The following is a 16,295-nucleotide window of genomic DNA, read 5'->3' on the forward strand; positions in this document are numbered from 1 at the left end:
ACATGGACCTGTTACACTAGAAGGGTGTTGATATAGCTGTGTTTAGGCATGACTACATGGACCTGTTACACTAGAAGGGTGTTGATATAGCTGTGTTTAGGCATGGCTACATGGACCTGTTACACTAGAAGGGTGTTGATATAGCTGTGTTTAGGCATGACTACATGGACCTGTTACACTAGAAGGGTGTTGATATAGCTGTGTTTAGGCATGGCTACATGGACCTGTTACACAAGAAGGGTGTTGATATAGCTGTGTTTAGACATGACTACATGGACCTGTTACAATAGAAGGGTGTTGATATAGCTGTGTTTAGACATGGCAACATGGGCCTGTTACATTGACTAGAAGGGTGTTGATATAGCTGTGTTTAGGCATGGCTACATGGACCTGTTACACTAGAAGGGTGTTGATATAGCTGTGTTTAGACATGGCTACATGGACCTGTTACACTAGAAGGGTGTTGATATAGCTGTGTTTAGACATGGCTACATGGACCTGTTACACTAGAAGGGTGTTGATATAGCTGTGTTTAGACATGGCTACATGGACCTGTTACAATAGAAGGGTGTTGATATAGCTGTGTTTAGGCATGGCTACATGGACCTGTTACACTAGAAGGGTGTTGATATAGCTGTGTTTAGACATGGCAACATGGACCTGTTACATTGACTAGAAGGGTGTTGATATAGCTGTGTTTAGACATGGCTACATGGACCTGTTACACTAGAAGGGTGTTGATAGAGCTGTGTTTAGACATGGCTACATGGACCTGTTACATTGACCAGAAGGGTGTTGATATAGCTGTGTTTAGGCATGGCTACATGGACCTGTTACATTGACTAGAAGGGTGTTGATATAGCTGTGTTTAGACATGACTACATGGACCTGTTACAATAGAAGGGTGTTGATATAGCTGTGTTTAGACATGGCAACATGGGCCTGTTACATTGACTAGAAGGGTGTTGATATAGCTGTGTTTAGGCATGGCTACATGGACCTGTTACACTAGAAGGGTGTTGATATAGCTGTGTTTAGACATGGCAACATGGACCTGTTACACTAGAAGGGTGTTGATATAGCTGTGTTTAGGCATGGCTACATGGACCTGTTACACTAGAAGGGTGTTGATATAGCTGTGTTTAGGCATGGCTACATGGACCTGTTACACTAACAACGCAAACTAGCTCTAACAAGAATAGAAAGAGGAGGGAGGCCCCACTGCACAACCGAGCAAGAGGTCAAGTACATTAGAGTGTCTAGTTTGAGAAGTAGACGCCTCACAAGTCCTCAACTGGCAGCTTCATTAAATAGAACCTGCAAAACACTCGTCTCAACAGTGAAGAGGCGACTCCGGGATGCTGGCCTTCTAGGCAGAATTCCTCTGTCCAGTGTCTGTGTTCTTTTGCCATCTTAATCTTTTCTTCTTATTAGCCATTCTGCGCAATATATAAAATAAATAATACAATACATTGAAAGTTTGTGAGTTTGCGATACGTGGGTTGGAAATTATTTAGACAGTACAAAAAAAGTGTAAGTACATAAACGATGGCAACACTGCCACTGCACTGTGCCTTGCTGTTGGGAAACCACATCAGTGTCTGACTGTCGGCTGTTGCAGAAGCACCAACCTCACTAAACTTTTCTGCAGTCGGTTGCATCACTCAAACGAGCCCACTGAGATTGATACTGATTTCATTGATTCCCCACTTTGTTCTTAATGCTATTGAAGAAACTACATGATAAAATACTTGACAATCAGCTTAACATCCACATCTAGAAGCCTAAACAAAGGCATGATACAAATGGCTAAGATAATTTGTTTATTCTAATGGTATTGGTTTATTCCTAATGGAATCGGTTTATTCCAAATGTGTAAAATAATAAATTAATCAACAAATGGAAATCCACACATGGCATAAAAAATCATATTATCTTTTTTCCAAGTCATTATTTAAACATCTGAGAGTCACAATTTCTGAATAGTAAATGAGAACATACAATAGTTATTACAGAGACTGAAGCTTGTTTAACAAAAGAAAACTTCAAATAAAGGTCAGACAGGCAGTAGGTGAAACACTTCTGAAGCTGGAATAGATGGTATAATTTTTGGATATACTCTAATGCCTCATCAACAGTTTGAATATCAATCAAACAAAAGGCAGTATCACACTGTGGTGTTACAGAAACAGCTGGTGACCACCACCATCATTCCTGTCCCCAAGAGCTCTAAGGCTTCATGCCACAATGACTACCCCCCTGTACCACTCACTTCTGTAACCAGGAAGTGCTTTGAGAGGCTGATTATGGAACACATTAACTCCACCATCCCAAACCACAGGTTTAATTTTTTTCTTGCGTGGATGGTCGGGGGGCCGGAACATAATTACTTATCATTTGTAGATGCAAAGACCGTGAGAAGCCCAAATAGATATAATGTTTGACTAAAACAATAATTTCAATAATAATAACCTTGCTTACATTTATATACAATCACATCTTCTCTCTATTATGCGTGGGAATACTTGGGAACAGATTTCTTCAATTAAAATAACTTGAGCAGATTTCCTTGTGTTTTTTATTTCCTCGTCTTTTATGTCCAAGAATTAAAAATCCCCAACGTTTTTATTTGGGCACAGAAAACTTGGGGGGGCCAAATAAAATTCCCCACGGGCCAAATTTGGGGAACTCTTCCCTAGTCCAACTCCATTTGCTCTCCACACTGACCTCACCCAACTAGATAAGAGGAATACCTATGTGAGAATGCTGTTCATTGACTATAGCTCAGTGTTCAACACCATTGTCCCTTCCAAGCTCATCACCAAGCTTAGGACCCTGGGTCTGAACACCTCCCTCTGCAACTGGATCCTGGACTTCTTGACCGTCCGACCCCAGATGCTGAGGATAGGCAACATCACCTCTGCCACGCTGACCCTCAACACTGGGGCCCCACAGGGGTGTGTGGTTAGTCCTCTCCTGTACTCCCTGTTCATCCACGACTGCGTGGCCAATCACGACTCCAACACCCTCAAGTTTGCTGACGACACGACGGTGGTAGGCCTGATCACCGGCGACGCTGAGTCAGCCTAAAGGGAGGAGGTCAGTGACCTGGCAGTGTGGTGCCGGAGAATCAATCTCTCCCTCAACGTCAGTAAGACCAAGATGCGGATCATAGACTGCAGGAAACGGGGGAGCGAGCACGCCCCTATCCACATCGAAAGGACTGCAGTGGAGCCCCTATCCACATGAACGGGGCTGCAGTGGAGCCCCTATCCACATCGAAAGGACTGCAGTGGAGCCCCTATCCACATGAACGGGGCTGCAGTGGAGCCCCTATCCACATGGACGGGGCTGCAGTGGAGCACCTATCCACATGGACGGGGCTGCAGTGGAGCCCCTATCCACATGGACGGGGCTGCAGTGGAGCACCTATCCACATGGACGGGGCCGCAGTGGAGCACCTATCCACATGGACGGGGCTGCAGTGGAGCCCCTATCCACATGGACGGGGCTGCAGTGGAGCACCTATCCACATGGACGGGGCTGCAGTGGAGCACCTATCCACATGGACGGGGCTGCAGTGGAGCCCCTATCCACATGGACGGGGCTGCAGTGGAGCACCTATCCACATGGACGGGGCTGCAGTGGAGCACCTATCCACATGGACGGGGCTGCAGTGGAGCACCTATCCACATGGACGGGGCTGCAGTGGAGCACCTATCCACATGGACGGGGCTGCAGTGGAGCACCTATCCACATGGACGGGGCTGCAGTGGAGCACCTATCCACATGGACGGGGCTGCAGTGGAGCCCCTATCCACATGGACGGGGCTGCAGTGGAGCACCTATCCACATGGACGGGGCTGCAGTGGAGCACCTATCCACATGGACGGGGCTGCAGTGGAGCCCCTATCCACATGGACGGGGCTGCAGTGGAGCCCCTATCCACATGGACGGGGCTGCAGTAGAGCACCTATCCACATGGACGGGGCTGCAGTGGAGCACCTATCCACATGGACGGGGCTGCAGTGGAGCCCCTATCCACATGTACGGGGCTGCAGTGGAGCACCTATCCACAAGGACGGGGCTGCAGTGGAGCCCCTATCCACATGGACGGGGCTGCAGTGGAGCCCCTATCCACATGGACGGGGCTGCAGTGGAGCCCCTATCCACATGGACGGGGCTGCAGTGGAGCCCCTATCCACATGGACGGGGCTGCAGTGGAGCCCCAATCCACATGGACGGGGCTGCAGTGGAGCACCTATCCACATGGACGGGGCTGCAGTGGAGCACCTATCCACATGGACGGGGCTGCAGTGGAGCCCCAATCCACATGGACGGGGCTGCAGTGGAGCACCTATCCACATGGACGGGGCTGCAGTGGAGCACCTATCCACATGGACGGGGCTGCAGTGGAACACCTATCCACATGGACGGGGCTGCAGTGGAACACCTATCCGCATGTACGGGGCTGCAGTGGAGCACCTATCCACATGGACGGGGCTGCAGTGGAGCCACTATCCACATCGACGGGGCTGCAGTGGAGCACCTATCCACATGGACGGGGCTGCAGTGGAGCACCTATCCACATGTACGGGGCTGCAGTGGAGCCCCTATCCACATGGACGGGGCTGCAGTGGAGCACCTATCCACATGGACGGGGCTGCAGTGGAGCACCTATCCACATGGACGGGGCTGCAGTGGAGCCCCTATCCACATGGACGGGGCTGCAGTGGAGCCCCTATCCACATGGACGGGGCTGCAGTGGAGCCCCTATCCACATGGACGGGGCTGCAGTGGAGCCCCTATCCACATGGACGGGGCTGCAGTGGAGCCCCTATCCACATGGACGGGGCTGCAGTGGAGCACCTATCCACATGGACGGGGCTGCAGTGGAGCACCTATCCACATGGACGGGGCTGCAGTGGAGCACCTATCCACATGGACGGGGCTGCAGTGGAGCACCTATCCACATGGACGGGGCTGGAGTGGAGCACCTATCCACATGGACGGGGCTGCAGTGGAGCACCTATCCACATGGACGGGGCTGCAGTGGAGCACCTATCCACATGGACGGGGCTGCAGTGGAGCAGGTCAAGAGCTTATTTTCCACCATAATTTGCAAATAAATTCATTAAAAATCCTACAATGTGATTTTCTGGATTTTCTTTCTCATTTTGTCTGTCATAGTTGAAGTGTACCTATGATGAAAATTACAGGCCTCTCTCATCTTTTTAAGTGGAAGAACTTGCACAATTGGTGGCTGACTAAATACTTTATTTGCCCCACTGTACATATCTACCTCCATCACTCCAGTATCCCTGTCACCTTACCTCTATACATATCTACCTCCATCACTCCAGTATCCCTGTCACCTTACCCCTATACATATCTACCTCCATCACTCCAGTATCCCTGTCACCTTACCCCTATACATATCTACCTCCATCACTCCAGTATCCCTGTCACCTTACCTCTATACATATCTACCTCCATCACTCCAGTATCCCTGTCACCTTACCTCTATACATATCTACCTCCATCACTCCAGTATCCCTGTCACCTTACCTCTATATATATCTACCTCCATCACTCTGACCTCCATAAAACTGACCCTGTATATAATATTACTTACTTATTGTGGTCTTATTTCTCATGTGTTTTTTCTGGTATTACATTGTTATTGATTATTGCATTGTTGGGTTTTGAGTTTGCAAGAAAGTAATGTCACTGTACTTGAGCATGTGACATTAACACTTGAAACGTAGCTGTGAAGTTTCAAGGTTACTGGGGCCTTCACAGGTAAGATTCTAAGAGGGTGGTCACTCCAGTAATTCTTGATGTATGGCAAGACTTGTGTGTGAATGTGTGTAGGTGTGTGTTCTCATTGGGATCTATCCCCCTCATTTACTGCCTTTAAAAAAGCATAACTGATATTGCTGACTTGCTTATTAAACAGATGTGGTTTCTACTGACAATTGAGATGTACAGTACAAACTATGGCATAAGGGGAAAACAAGCGGATAAGGCAATCCGTAACTTGAGCGAGCTATGACGGACGTGGTGAGCGAGCTAGGGCGGACGTGGTGAGCGAGCTAGGGAGGACGTGGTGAGCGAGCTAGGGCGGACGTGGTGAGCGAGCTAGGGCGGACGTGGTGAGCGAGCTAGGGCGGACGTGGTGAGCGAGCTAGGGCGGACGTGGTGAGCGAGCTAGGGCGGACGTGGTGAGCGAGCTAGGGCGGACGTGGTGAGCGAGCTAGGGCGGACGTGGTGAGCGAGCTAGGGCGGACGTGGTGAGCGAGCTAGGACGGACGTGGTGAGCGAGCTAGGACGGACGTGGTGAGCGAGCTAGGACGGACGTGGTGAGCGAGCTAGGACGGACGTAGTGAGCGAGCTAGGACGGACGTGGTGAGCGAGCTAGGACGGATGAGCGAGCTAGGACGGATGAGCGAGCTAGGACGGACGTGGTGATCGAGCTAGGACGGACGTAGTAAGCGAGCTAGGACGGACGTGGTGAGCGAGCTAGGACGGATGAGCAAGCTAGGACGGATGTAGTGAGCGAGCTAGGACGGACGTGGTGAGCGAGCTAGGACGGACGTGGTGAGCGAGCTAGGACGGACGTGGTGAGCGAGCTAGGACGGACGTGGTGAGCGAGCTAGGACGGAAGTGGTGAGCGAGCTAGGACGGATGTGGTGAGCGAGCTAGGACGGACGTGGTGAGTGAGCTAGGACGGACGTAGTGACGGAGCTAGGACGGACGTGGTGAGTGAGCTAGGACGGACGTGGTGAGCGAGCTAGGACGGACGTGGTGAGCGAGCTAGGACGGACGTGGTGAGCGAGCTAGGACGGACGTGGTGAGCGAGCTTGGACGGACGTGGTGAGCGAGCTAGGACGGACGTAGTGAGCGAGCTAGGACGGACGTGGTGAGCGAGCTAGGACGGATGAGCGAGCTAGGACGGACGTAGTGAGCGAGCTAGGACGGACGTGGTGAGCGAGCTAGGACGGACGTGGTGAGCGAGCTAGGAAGGACGTGGTGAGCGAGCTAGGACGGGGTGAGCGAGCTAGGACGGACGTGGTGAGCGAGCTAGGACGGACGTAGTAAGCGAGCTAGGACGGACGTGGTGAGCGAGCTAGGACGGATGAGCAAGCTAGGACGGATGTAGTGAGCGAGCTAGGACGGACGTGGTGAGCGAGCTAGGACGGACGTGGTGAGCGAGCTAGGACGGACGTGGTGAGCGAGCTAGGACGGACGTGGTGAGCGAGCTAGGACGGACGTAGTAAGCGAGCTAGGACGGACGTGGTGAGCGAGCTAGGACGGATGAGCAAGCTAGGACGGATGTAGTGAGCGAGCTAGGACGGACGTGGTGAGCGAGCTAGGACGGACGTGGTGAGCGAGCTAGGACGGACGTGGTGAGCGAGCTAGGACGGACGTGGTGAGCGAGCTAGGACGGACGTGGTGAGCGAGCTAGGACGGATGTGGTGAGTGAGCTAGGACGGACGTGGTGAGTGAGCTAGGACGGACGTAGTGACGGAGCTAGGACGGACGTGGTGAGTGAGCTAGGACGGACGTAGTGAGCGAGCTAGGACGGACGTGGTGAGCGAGCTAGGACGGATGAGCGAGCTAGGACGGATGAGCGAGCTAGGACGGACGTGGTGATCGAGCTAGGACGGACGTAGTAAGCGAGCTAGGACGGACGTGGTGAGCGAGCTAGGACGGATGAGCAAGCTAGGACGGATGTAGTGAGCGAGCTAGGACGGACGTGGTGAGCGAGCTAGGACGGACGTGGTGAGCGAGCTAGGACGGATGTGGTGAGCGAGCTAGGACGGACGTGGTGAGCGAGCTAGGACGGACGTGGTGAGCGAGCTAGGACGGACGTGGTGAGCGAGCTAGGACGGATGTGGTGAGTGAGCTAGGACGGACGTGGTGAGTGAGCTAGGACGGACGTAGTGACGGAGCTAGGACGGACGTGGTGAGTGAGCTAGGACGGACGTGGTGAGCGAGCTAGGACGGACGTGGTGAGCGAGCTAGGACGGATGTGGTGAGTGAGCTAGGACGGACGTGGTGAGTGAGCTAGGACGGACGTAGTGACGGAGCTAGGACGGACGTGGTGAGTGAGCTAGGATGGACGTGGTGAGCGAGCTAGGAAGGACGTGGTGAGCGAGCTAGGACGGGGTGAGCGAGCTAGGACGGACGTGGTGAGCGAGCTAGGACGGGGTGAGCGAGCTAGGACGGACGTGGTGAGCGAGCTAGGATGGATGAGCGAGCTAGGACGGACGTGGTGAGCAGGTTGGACGGACGTGGTGAGCGAGCTAGGACGGATGTGGTGAGCGAGCTAGGACGGACGTGGTGAGCGAGCTAGGACGGACGTGGTGAGCGAGCTAGGACGGACGTGGTGAGCGAGCTAGGACGGACGTGGTGACGGAGCTAGGACGGACGTGGTGAGTGAGCTAGGACGGATGAGCGAGCTAGGACGGACGTGGTGAGCGAGCTAGGACAGAAGTGGTGAGCGAGCTAGGACGGATGAGCGAGCTAGGACGGACGTGGTGAGCGAGCTCGAACGGACGTGGTGAGCGAGCTAGAACGGGCGTAGTGAGCGAGCTAGGACGGACGTGGTGAGCGAACTAGGATGGATGAGCGAGCTAGGACGGACGTGGTGAGCAGGTTGGACGGACGTGGTGAGCGAGCTAGGACGGATGTGGTGAGCGAGCTAGGACGGACGTGGTGAGCGAGCTAGGACGGACGTGGTGAGCGAGCTAGGACGGACGTGGTGAGCGAGCTAGGATGGACGTGGTGACGGAGCTAGGACGGACGTGGTGAGTGAGCTAGGACGGATGAGCGAGCTAGGACGGACGTGGTGAGCGAGCTAGGACAGAAGTGGTGAGTGAGCTAGGACGGATGAGCGAGCTAGGACGGACGTGGTGAGCGAGCTCGAACGGACGTGGTGAGCGAGCTAGAACGGACGTGGTGAGTGAGCTAGAACGGACGTGGTGAGTGAGCTAGGACGGACGTCGTGAGCGAGCTAGAACGGACGTGGTGAGTGAGCTAGGACGGACGTGGTGAGCGAGCTAGAGCGGACGTGGTGAGTGAGCTAGGACGGACGTGGTGAGCGAGCTAGAACGGACGTGGTGAGCGAGCTAGAACGGACGTGGTGAGCGAGCTAGAACGGACGTGGTGAGTGAGCTAGGACGGACGTGGTGAGCGACCTAGAACGGACGTGGTGAGTGAGCTAGGACGGACGTGGTGAGCGAGATAAAACGGACGTGGTGAGCGAGCTAGAGCGGACGTGGTGAGCGAGCTAGAGCGGACGTGGTGAGTGAGCTAGGACGGACGTGGTGAGCGAGCTAGAACGAACGTGGTGAGCGAGCTAGGACGGACGTGGTCAGTGAGCTAGGACGGACGTGGTGAGCGAGCTAGAACGGACGTGGTCAGTGAGCTAGGACGGACGTGGTCAGTGAGCTAGGACGGATGTGGTGAGCGAGCTAGAACGGACGTGGTCATTGAGCTAGGACGGACGTGGTGAGCGAGCTAGAACGGACGTGGTCATTGAGCTAGGACGGACGTGGTGAGCGAGCTAGAACGGACGTGGTCAGTATACCTATTTGTTCAGCACTTTTGAAATGTTCAGCGACAGAATTCAGAACATGGGCTGTTCTTACAGTGTACTACTATCAGGAGCACTGTCAAGCTATACGCAAAAAGTTTGCAAACAAGCACACACCGGCTGTTTGAATGTTAAATGACGAGACAGAGGCATTGATGCGAGTAACCAGTCTTGTTCAGTTCATCACAACCCATCCGGGTATCTCAAGCACCCCGGTAAAATACAAGAGTTGCAGTAATGAACATTTACCAACAGATGGCATCACTGTGCCATCTTACACCCATAACACCGGCCACGAACGATGTGTTTACAATGATCCATTGGTGAAAAAATAGACCAAATTATTAAGGTAAGGCACATGGGCAACTAACAGCTTACTACACAGCATACACTTATGTATACTAGTATTACTTTCTTAGCTACAGTATACATACCTCTCTGGCATCCTACATCATTTATGAAGCAGCATAAGACATTTTTGGATTAGCGTTGTGGGGATGTGCTTGAACAGTGGGCAAATGTTGTCATCAAAGAGAAAAATGCTGTATTTACAATTCCGAGTTGAATGACCGTTCAAAATGTATTATTCCCGACTTCCCAGTTGCAATGCTTGCAGTTAGTCACTGTCACCGATTCCTTACAAACCACTCATTGTTGAATTTGCGATCTTCAAATTGTTGTGTAATGTTTATGTCCAATGACCGATGAGCACCGATACGTTTTGTCTATATTTTCTCTTCATTATTTCTCTTCATATGACAATGATTAAAAAGGATTTGCCAGTAGACTTGATTCATGATGATGACTGCAAGCTAAGATTGTGAAAGTAAGATGTTGACATGATCAGTCCAATCAAAGCTACGTGATTTGACGTGATTTCTGTGGCCAATGACCGTGAGCCTTCTTGGAAGGGCACTTCTAATGTAACTCTGTGCAGCATCCAAGGGGTTCACATTATTGATGTCTAACCTTACTAAAGGCGGGAGACAGTATCCCCATGAGTGACAGAACACTGAGCCAATCACTGTGCAATGCTTCTATTTTCTGCTGGCCCGCCCCACCACTACAGAAAGGACTGAGCTAGGCTGAAACACCTGCATTTTGGAGCTACCTGTTTGTGCAGCTTTATTAACTCAATTATATGTATATATATATTTTTAACGTTGTTTACAAAACTGATGTGTGACACCTATTAATGCCAAAAGAACATGCAAAACAGGCAAGCCCGCCCATTTGTTTTGCAAAAAATGTAGGGCTCAAAACTTAGACCTACCTGCCCTGAATGATGGGTCGCCACTGGTCATGATTGATGTCCTGTAACAGGCCCTTTACAGATCTACTAATGTCCGATTTGGATATATTTGGTTGTTTTCGCTGTATAACATTTAGAAGTTGTTCCTTTTCAGGTTTAAAAAAAGTGACTTAAATGCCAACTCCCGTTCGTATAAGCTGGTAGTGTAGTTAGCAGACGGAAGTCAGTGGTGGTAGTCAGTTGTTCTTTAACTGCAGTGCAGTTGATTGGTGACGATGATATGTGTTGGGCTTGACATCCAGACAAGTATTATGTTCTGATTTTTACCACAACAGTGTAAAATACACATAAGCAATAACCTAAATGTCAACTCATTTTGCTGGGGGACAATGTATTTCCATTGGCCTGATACCACATCTATCAGCTCTCCTCCTGAGAGGTATAGTAGAATGGAAGCAGGAAGAATAGCAGAGGCTAGAAGACAAGTGTCCATGATGGTGCTAGGCAGGTAGAGAGGGATGGATGGGCTGAATAGAAACTCTACTCTGAAACACAGAGCCCAAGATACACACAATATACACACATTTCAGATTCTTTCATTCTCTCTCTCCATCATGACAGGTTGAGCGAGTCTGTCATGAAAGAAAGTGAATCAAATGAAGAGTGCAGGGTTTATTATCAGTCAAATGTTTTATTTAGATGAACTTAAAAAATGTACATTAATACAAAATACTCAAATGCACAGTAGAGGACTGAATATGTTGTACTGTGATGTGAAAAAAGGGCCTTTAAAAAAACTTTGCTGTGATATTCAGATCTGAGCCTGGAGGTTTGCAGTAGCCCCTAGTGTCCTTGTCTCCCTTGTTAATTGATGCCACTGATTTCCTAGAATGGGGGCCCCCCAAGAGCTTCCCAGGAGCTGTGTGAGAGAGTGGGGTGGGTGGGCTTGCAGGTGTCAAGTCTGCTAAATCAGTCAGTCTGTGATGAGACAGAGTGGAACTCTGAGCACGCTGTCAACTCAAAGGCTGCAACCTCCTACTGCTACACACACACCTTACATCCCTCCCTCCCTCACATTAACCAATAATCCCAGTAACCCCCTCGAATCAATCTTTCAACCCGCCAATACTCCCCAGGGGCCATTCTTACCCTCACCAGTCACCATGGTGACACAGAAACACACACACCAGAGCTAAAGTACCACAAAGACAAAAGGCTGGAATTACAGTTTATTACACATCACTCTGAGAACACACACACCTTCAGGGGTTTAGAACCAACAGTCATCAAAATGGCAAATATATATGAACCAAATATTATACAATAAATCTGACAGTATGTCTCACTAAAGACAATGTGCCTCTAAACAAACTCTTATTCCTCCATCCATCTCCAAGGTTTTCTGTGTGAGTTACAGAGGGGTGGTACAGTGTTGTGGGGTGAGTGGGAGTGGGGTGTGTGTGAGTTACAGGGTGCTGGTAGTGTTGTGGGGTGAGTGGGGGGTGGCAGAAGCGGGGTGTGTGTGAGTTACAGGGTGGTGGTAGAGTGTTGTGGGGTGGTGGGAGCGGGGTGTGTGTGAGTTACAGGGTGGTGGTAGAGTGTTGTGGGGTGAGTGGGGGGTGGTGGGAGCGGGGTGTGTGTGAGTTACAGGGTGGTGGTAGAGTGATGTGGGGTGAGTGGGGGGTGGTGGGAGCGGGGTGTGTGTGAGTTACAGGGTGGTGGTAGAGTGTTGTGGGGTGAGTGGGGGGTGGTGGGAGCGGGGTGTGTGTGAGTTACAGGGTGGTGGTAGAGTGTTGTGGGGTGAGTGGGGGGTGGTGGGAGCGGGGTGTGTGTGAGCGCAGCAGGCTGCGGACAGCGTGGCGGTAGCGTGCTGACATGGTGTTGTAGAGGATAGGGTTGACAGCAGCACTGAGGTAGAACAACACAAAGGAGACCAGGTTAAAGTACTGAGAGATGTAGTACATATCAGCGCTGGAGCCCAGAGTCACAGAGAACAACGTCCGACCAACGTGGAACGGCAGCCAACACAGAACAAACGCCAGCACGATCATCCCTAGAGAGAGAGGAGAATATGGGATGGAGCGACAGAAAGAGTTGACATTAGAACTCATTATTACTGTATGTGTGATATAGTTGGTTCACAATGGCTGCTTAGCTGTAGTATTGCTGAGGCCCAAACCAGTAAATCAAAGTAACTTTAAAATACAGACACTCTCTCACAGCCTCACCCAGCATCTTGATGGTGTGTCGCTGGGCGCGGTCTCGGCTGCTGCGTTGTGGGCGGAGCCAAAGCTTCCTGCCGATCAGACCATACACAACTCCCAGAATGCCCAGCGGCACCAGGAAGTAGAGGTTGGAGAGCCACATCATGGCCCCCAGCAGGCCTGAGGAGATGGCGTAGTCCGTACAGCGACACTCGCTCTCCCCCTCAACTCCCCCCAGCTCCTCTACCCCTACCATAGCAAACACCGGCCCGGCGCTGATCACGGCCACAACCCACAGGCAGCCAATGAGAGTACGGACGCGGGTCCGTGTGACCAGGGTCTTGGCTGTGAGTGGTCGACAGACAGCGAGGTAGCGCTCCAGAGAAAGGGCGGTGATGTGGAGGATGGAGGAGTAGGTACAACTCTCACTGATGAACACACTCAGCTTACACACTGCATCACCCAGATCCCAGGGCCGGAACCTCCACAGCTAGAGGGACGGACACACAGATAGGTTACACACACACACAACCCAGCTCAGACACTATATCATCTAACCCCCAGGGCCGGAACCTCCACAGCTAGAGGGACGGACACACAGAAAGGTTACACACACACACACAACCCAGCTCAGACACTATATCATCTAACCCCCAGGGCCGGAACCTCCATAGCTAGAGAGACTCCCCCTTACCTTGTAGTACAGATCTAAAGGCATCAGAAGCAGTATGAGGAGGTCGGAGACGGCCATACTACTCAGGTAGAGGTAGGTGGTGCTTCTCAGGTGTGGCCGGAGCCAAACTACCAGGATGGTTAACATATTTCCTGCGATGCCCAGGGCCAGCAGCAGCACACACACGGCTGTCACACACACCAGCTCAGCCCCACTGAAGTCCTCCCATTCAGTCTGGTCACTCTGGTTCCCACAGTCCTCCAGACAGCCAGACCCTAGCACACAATCCTCTGAACAGCTGCTCCCACTGCCCAGCGTTGACACGTCCATGGTCAGAGAGAGATGCCCGGGTCTCAGAGACTGGGGTGTGTGCGTGAGAGAGAGAGGTGAGCTGAGATGGTACAAGCGTGCCTGTGTGTGTGTGTGTGAGAGAGAGAGTGTGGATGGTCTATAATCACCCAGGTTACAGCACAGGGTGACGTAGGCTGATGGATTCTAACTGGAGATGATCCTGAACCACACATCTAGGAGGTGTAAAACACAACCACATCTAGGAGGTGTAAAACACAACCACATCTAGGAGGTGTAAAACACAACACATCTAGGAGGTGTAAAACACAACCACATCTAGGAGGTGTAAAACACAACACATCTAGGAGGTGTAAAACACAACCACATCTAGGAGGTGTAAAACACAACCACATCTAGGAGGTGTAAAACACAACACATCTAGGAGGTGTAAAACACAACCACATCTAGGAGGTGTAAAACACAACCACATCTAGGAGGTGTAAAACACAACCACATCTAGGAGGTGTAAAACACAACACATCTAGGAGGTGTAAAACACAACCACATCTAGGAGGTGTAAAACACAACCACATCTAGGAGGTGTAAAACACAACCACATCTAGGAGGTGTAAAACACAACCACATCTAGGAGGTGTAAAACACAACACATCTAGGAGGTGTAAAACACAACCACATCTAGGAGGTGTAAAACACAACCACATCTAGGAGGTGTAAAACACAACACATCTAGGAGGTGTAAAACACAACCACATCTAGGAGGTGTAAAACACAACCACATCTAGGAGGTGTAAAACACAACCACATCTAGGAGGTGTAAAACACAACCACATCTAGGAGGTGTAAAACACAACACATCTAGGAGGTGTAAAACACAACCACATCTAGGAGGTGTAAAACACAACCACATCTAGGAGGTGTAAAACACAACACATCTAGGAGGTGTAAAACACAACCACATCTAGGAGGTGTAAAACACAACACATCTAGGAGGTGTAAAACACAACCACATCTAGGAGATGTAAAACACAACCACATCTAGGAGGTGTAAAACACAACACATCTAGGAGGTGTAAAACACAACACATCTAGGAGGTGTAAAACACAACACATCTAGGAGGTGTAAAACACAACACATCTAGGAGGTGTAAAACACAACACATCTAGGAGGTGTAAAACACATCTAGGAGGTGTAAAACACATCTAGGAGGTGTAAAACACAACACATCTAGGAGGTGTAAAACACAACACATCTAGGAGGTGTAAAACACAACACATCTAGGAGGTGTAAAACACAAACCATCTAGGAGATGTAAAACACAACACATCTAGGAGATGTAAAACAACACATCTAGGAGATGTAAAACACAAACACATCTAGGAGATGTAAAACACAAACACATCTAGGAGATGTAAAACACAACACATCTAGGAGATCTGGGCTCAATTCCATGTCAATTGAGTTAATCTGGGAGATGGAGTACCATTTTCACAAAATTACAGAATTGTTACCACCACTGAAACACAAACATGTTATCCTGTGGTAGGGAAAGGACTTGCTCAATGTTATCAATCACACACCAACACAAAACTCCCTGTTACACCAATGTGTTACACACACCAACACTACATAGTAAACACACTCTAACCTCTGGTTCGTTCAGCCATTCCTATTGGGGAAATTAAATGGGGAAAGAATAGCGTTTTGGGATAAATGCAGAAAATAAGGTCTGAGGTTAACACAGGCTTAGATCTTATACATAGAATATCAGTCAGTTAACATTACATGTCTGAGTTATAGCCTCGCTACTGTATTTAGCCTCGCTACTTTTATTTCAATGTCGTTTTACTGTTGTTTAAAAAAATATTTCTTTACTTATCTATTGTTCACCTAATACCTATTTAGGGCCGGTAAGTAAGCATTTCACTGTAAGGTTTACACCTGTTGTATTCGGCGCACGTGACAAGCAAACTTTGATTTGATAATGCCTTTGTGCTTGTTTTGATTACATAAATGCTTTGGCATTTATCCTCAAACCCTCCAAAAAACCCATACATGTCCCCATAGGCTTTGGCCAACAAGCCATGGCAGTTAGTTTCCGTTAGTGTCTACAAGAGACACAATTACTATTGCTCTCTATACCCCCGTTACAAACAGTACACACCCAGCAGTGTGAATTGAAGCTGTGTACTCACCTCGCAGCAGTCTTCGATCCCTGGACAATCTCTCCCTCACCTCTTCATCCCCCTACCACC

The 16,295-nt window shown here is 50.3% G+C and overlaps 2 protein-coding genes across 2 annotated transcripts in view; both read right to left on the bottom strand.

The window, feature by feature from the left end:
* Window positions 1–10,274, bottom strand: part of LOC135520710 (sorting nexin-27-like) — a 60,867-nt gene extending 50,593 nt beyond the window's left edge. The window contains exon 1 of the mRNA XM_064946466.1: window positions 10,036–10,274. Coding sequence (XP_064802538.1) covers window positions 10,036–10,046 — 11 coding nt within the window. The 5' untranslated portion in view covers window positions 10,047–10,274. The remainder of the gene's footprint in view (window positions 1–10,035) is intronic.
* A 1,799-nt stretch (window positions 10,275–12,073) lies between these two features.
* On the bottom strand, window positions 12,074–15,080 carry LOC135521334 (growth hormone secretagogue receptor type 1-like). Its single transcript, XM_064947249.1, has 3 exons — window positions 13,752–15,080; window positions 13,082–13,547; window positions 12,074–12,906 (listed from the first exon to the last, which is right to left on the bottom strand). The coding sequence occupies exons 1-3, from the start codon at window positions 14,058–14,060 to the stop codon at window positions 12,626–12,628; spliced, it is 1,056 nt and encodes a 351-aa protein (XP_064803321.1). The 5' UTR covers window positions 14,061–15,080; the 3' UTR covers window positions 12,074–12,625.
* Window positions 15,081–16,295: the final 1,215 nt, after the last annotated feature.

Source organism: Oncorhynchus masou, chromosome 29, assembly GCF_036934945.1.
Source record: "Oncorhynchus masou masou isolate Uvic2021 chromosome 29, UVic_Omas_1.1, whole genome shotgun sequence".
NCBI classification, from domain to species: domain Eukaryota; kingdom Metazoa; phylum Chordata; class Actinopteri; order Salmoniformes; family Salmonidae; genus Oncorhynchus; species Oncorhynchus masou.

What these genes read in the sequence shown, in the direction of transcription:
- LOC135521334 (XM_064947249.1), bottom strand. Translation starts at nt 14,060, where the DNA reads ATGGACGTGTCAACGCTGGGCAGTGGGAGCAGCTGTTCAGAGGATTGT. An exon ending in CTTTAGATCTGTACTACAAG is followed by an intron (nt 13,548 to 13,751) that starts GTAAGGGGGAGT and finishes CCGTCCCTCTAG; the next exon opens with CTGTGGAGGTTCCGGCCCTG. An exon ending in ACACACCATCAAGATGCTGG is followed by an intron (nt 12,907 to 13,081) that starts GTGAGGCTGTGA and finishes CTCTCTCTCTAG; the next exon opens with GGATGATCGTGCTGGCGTTT.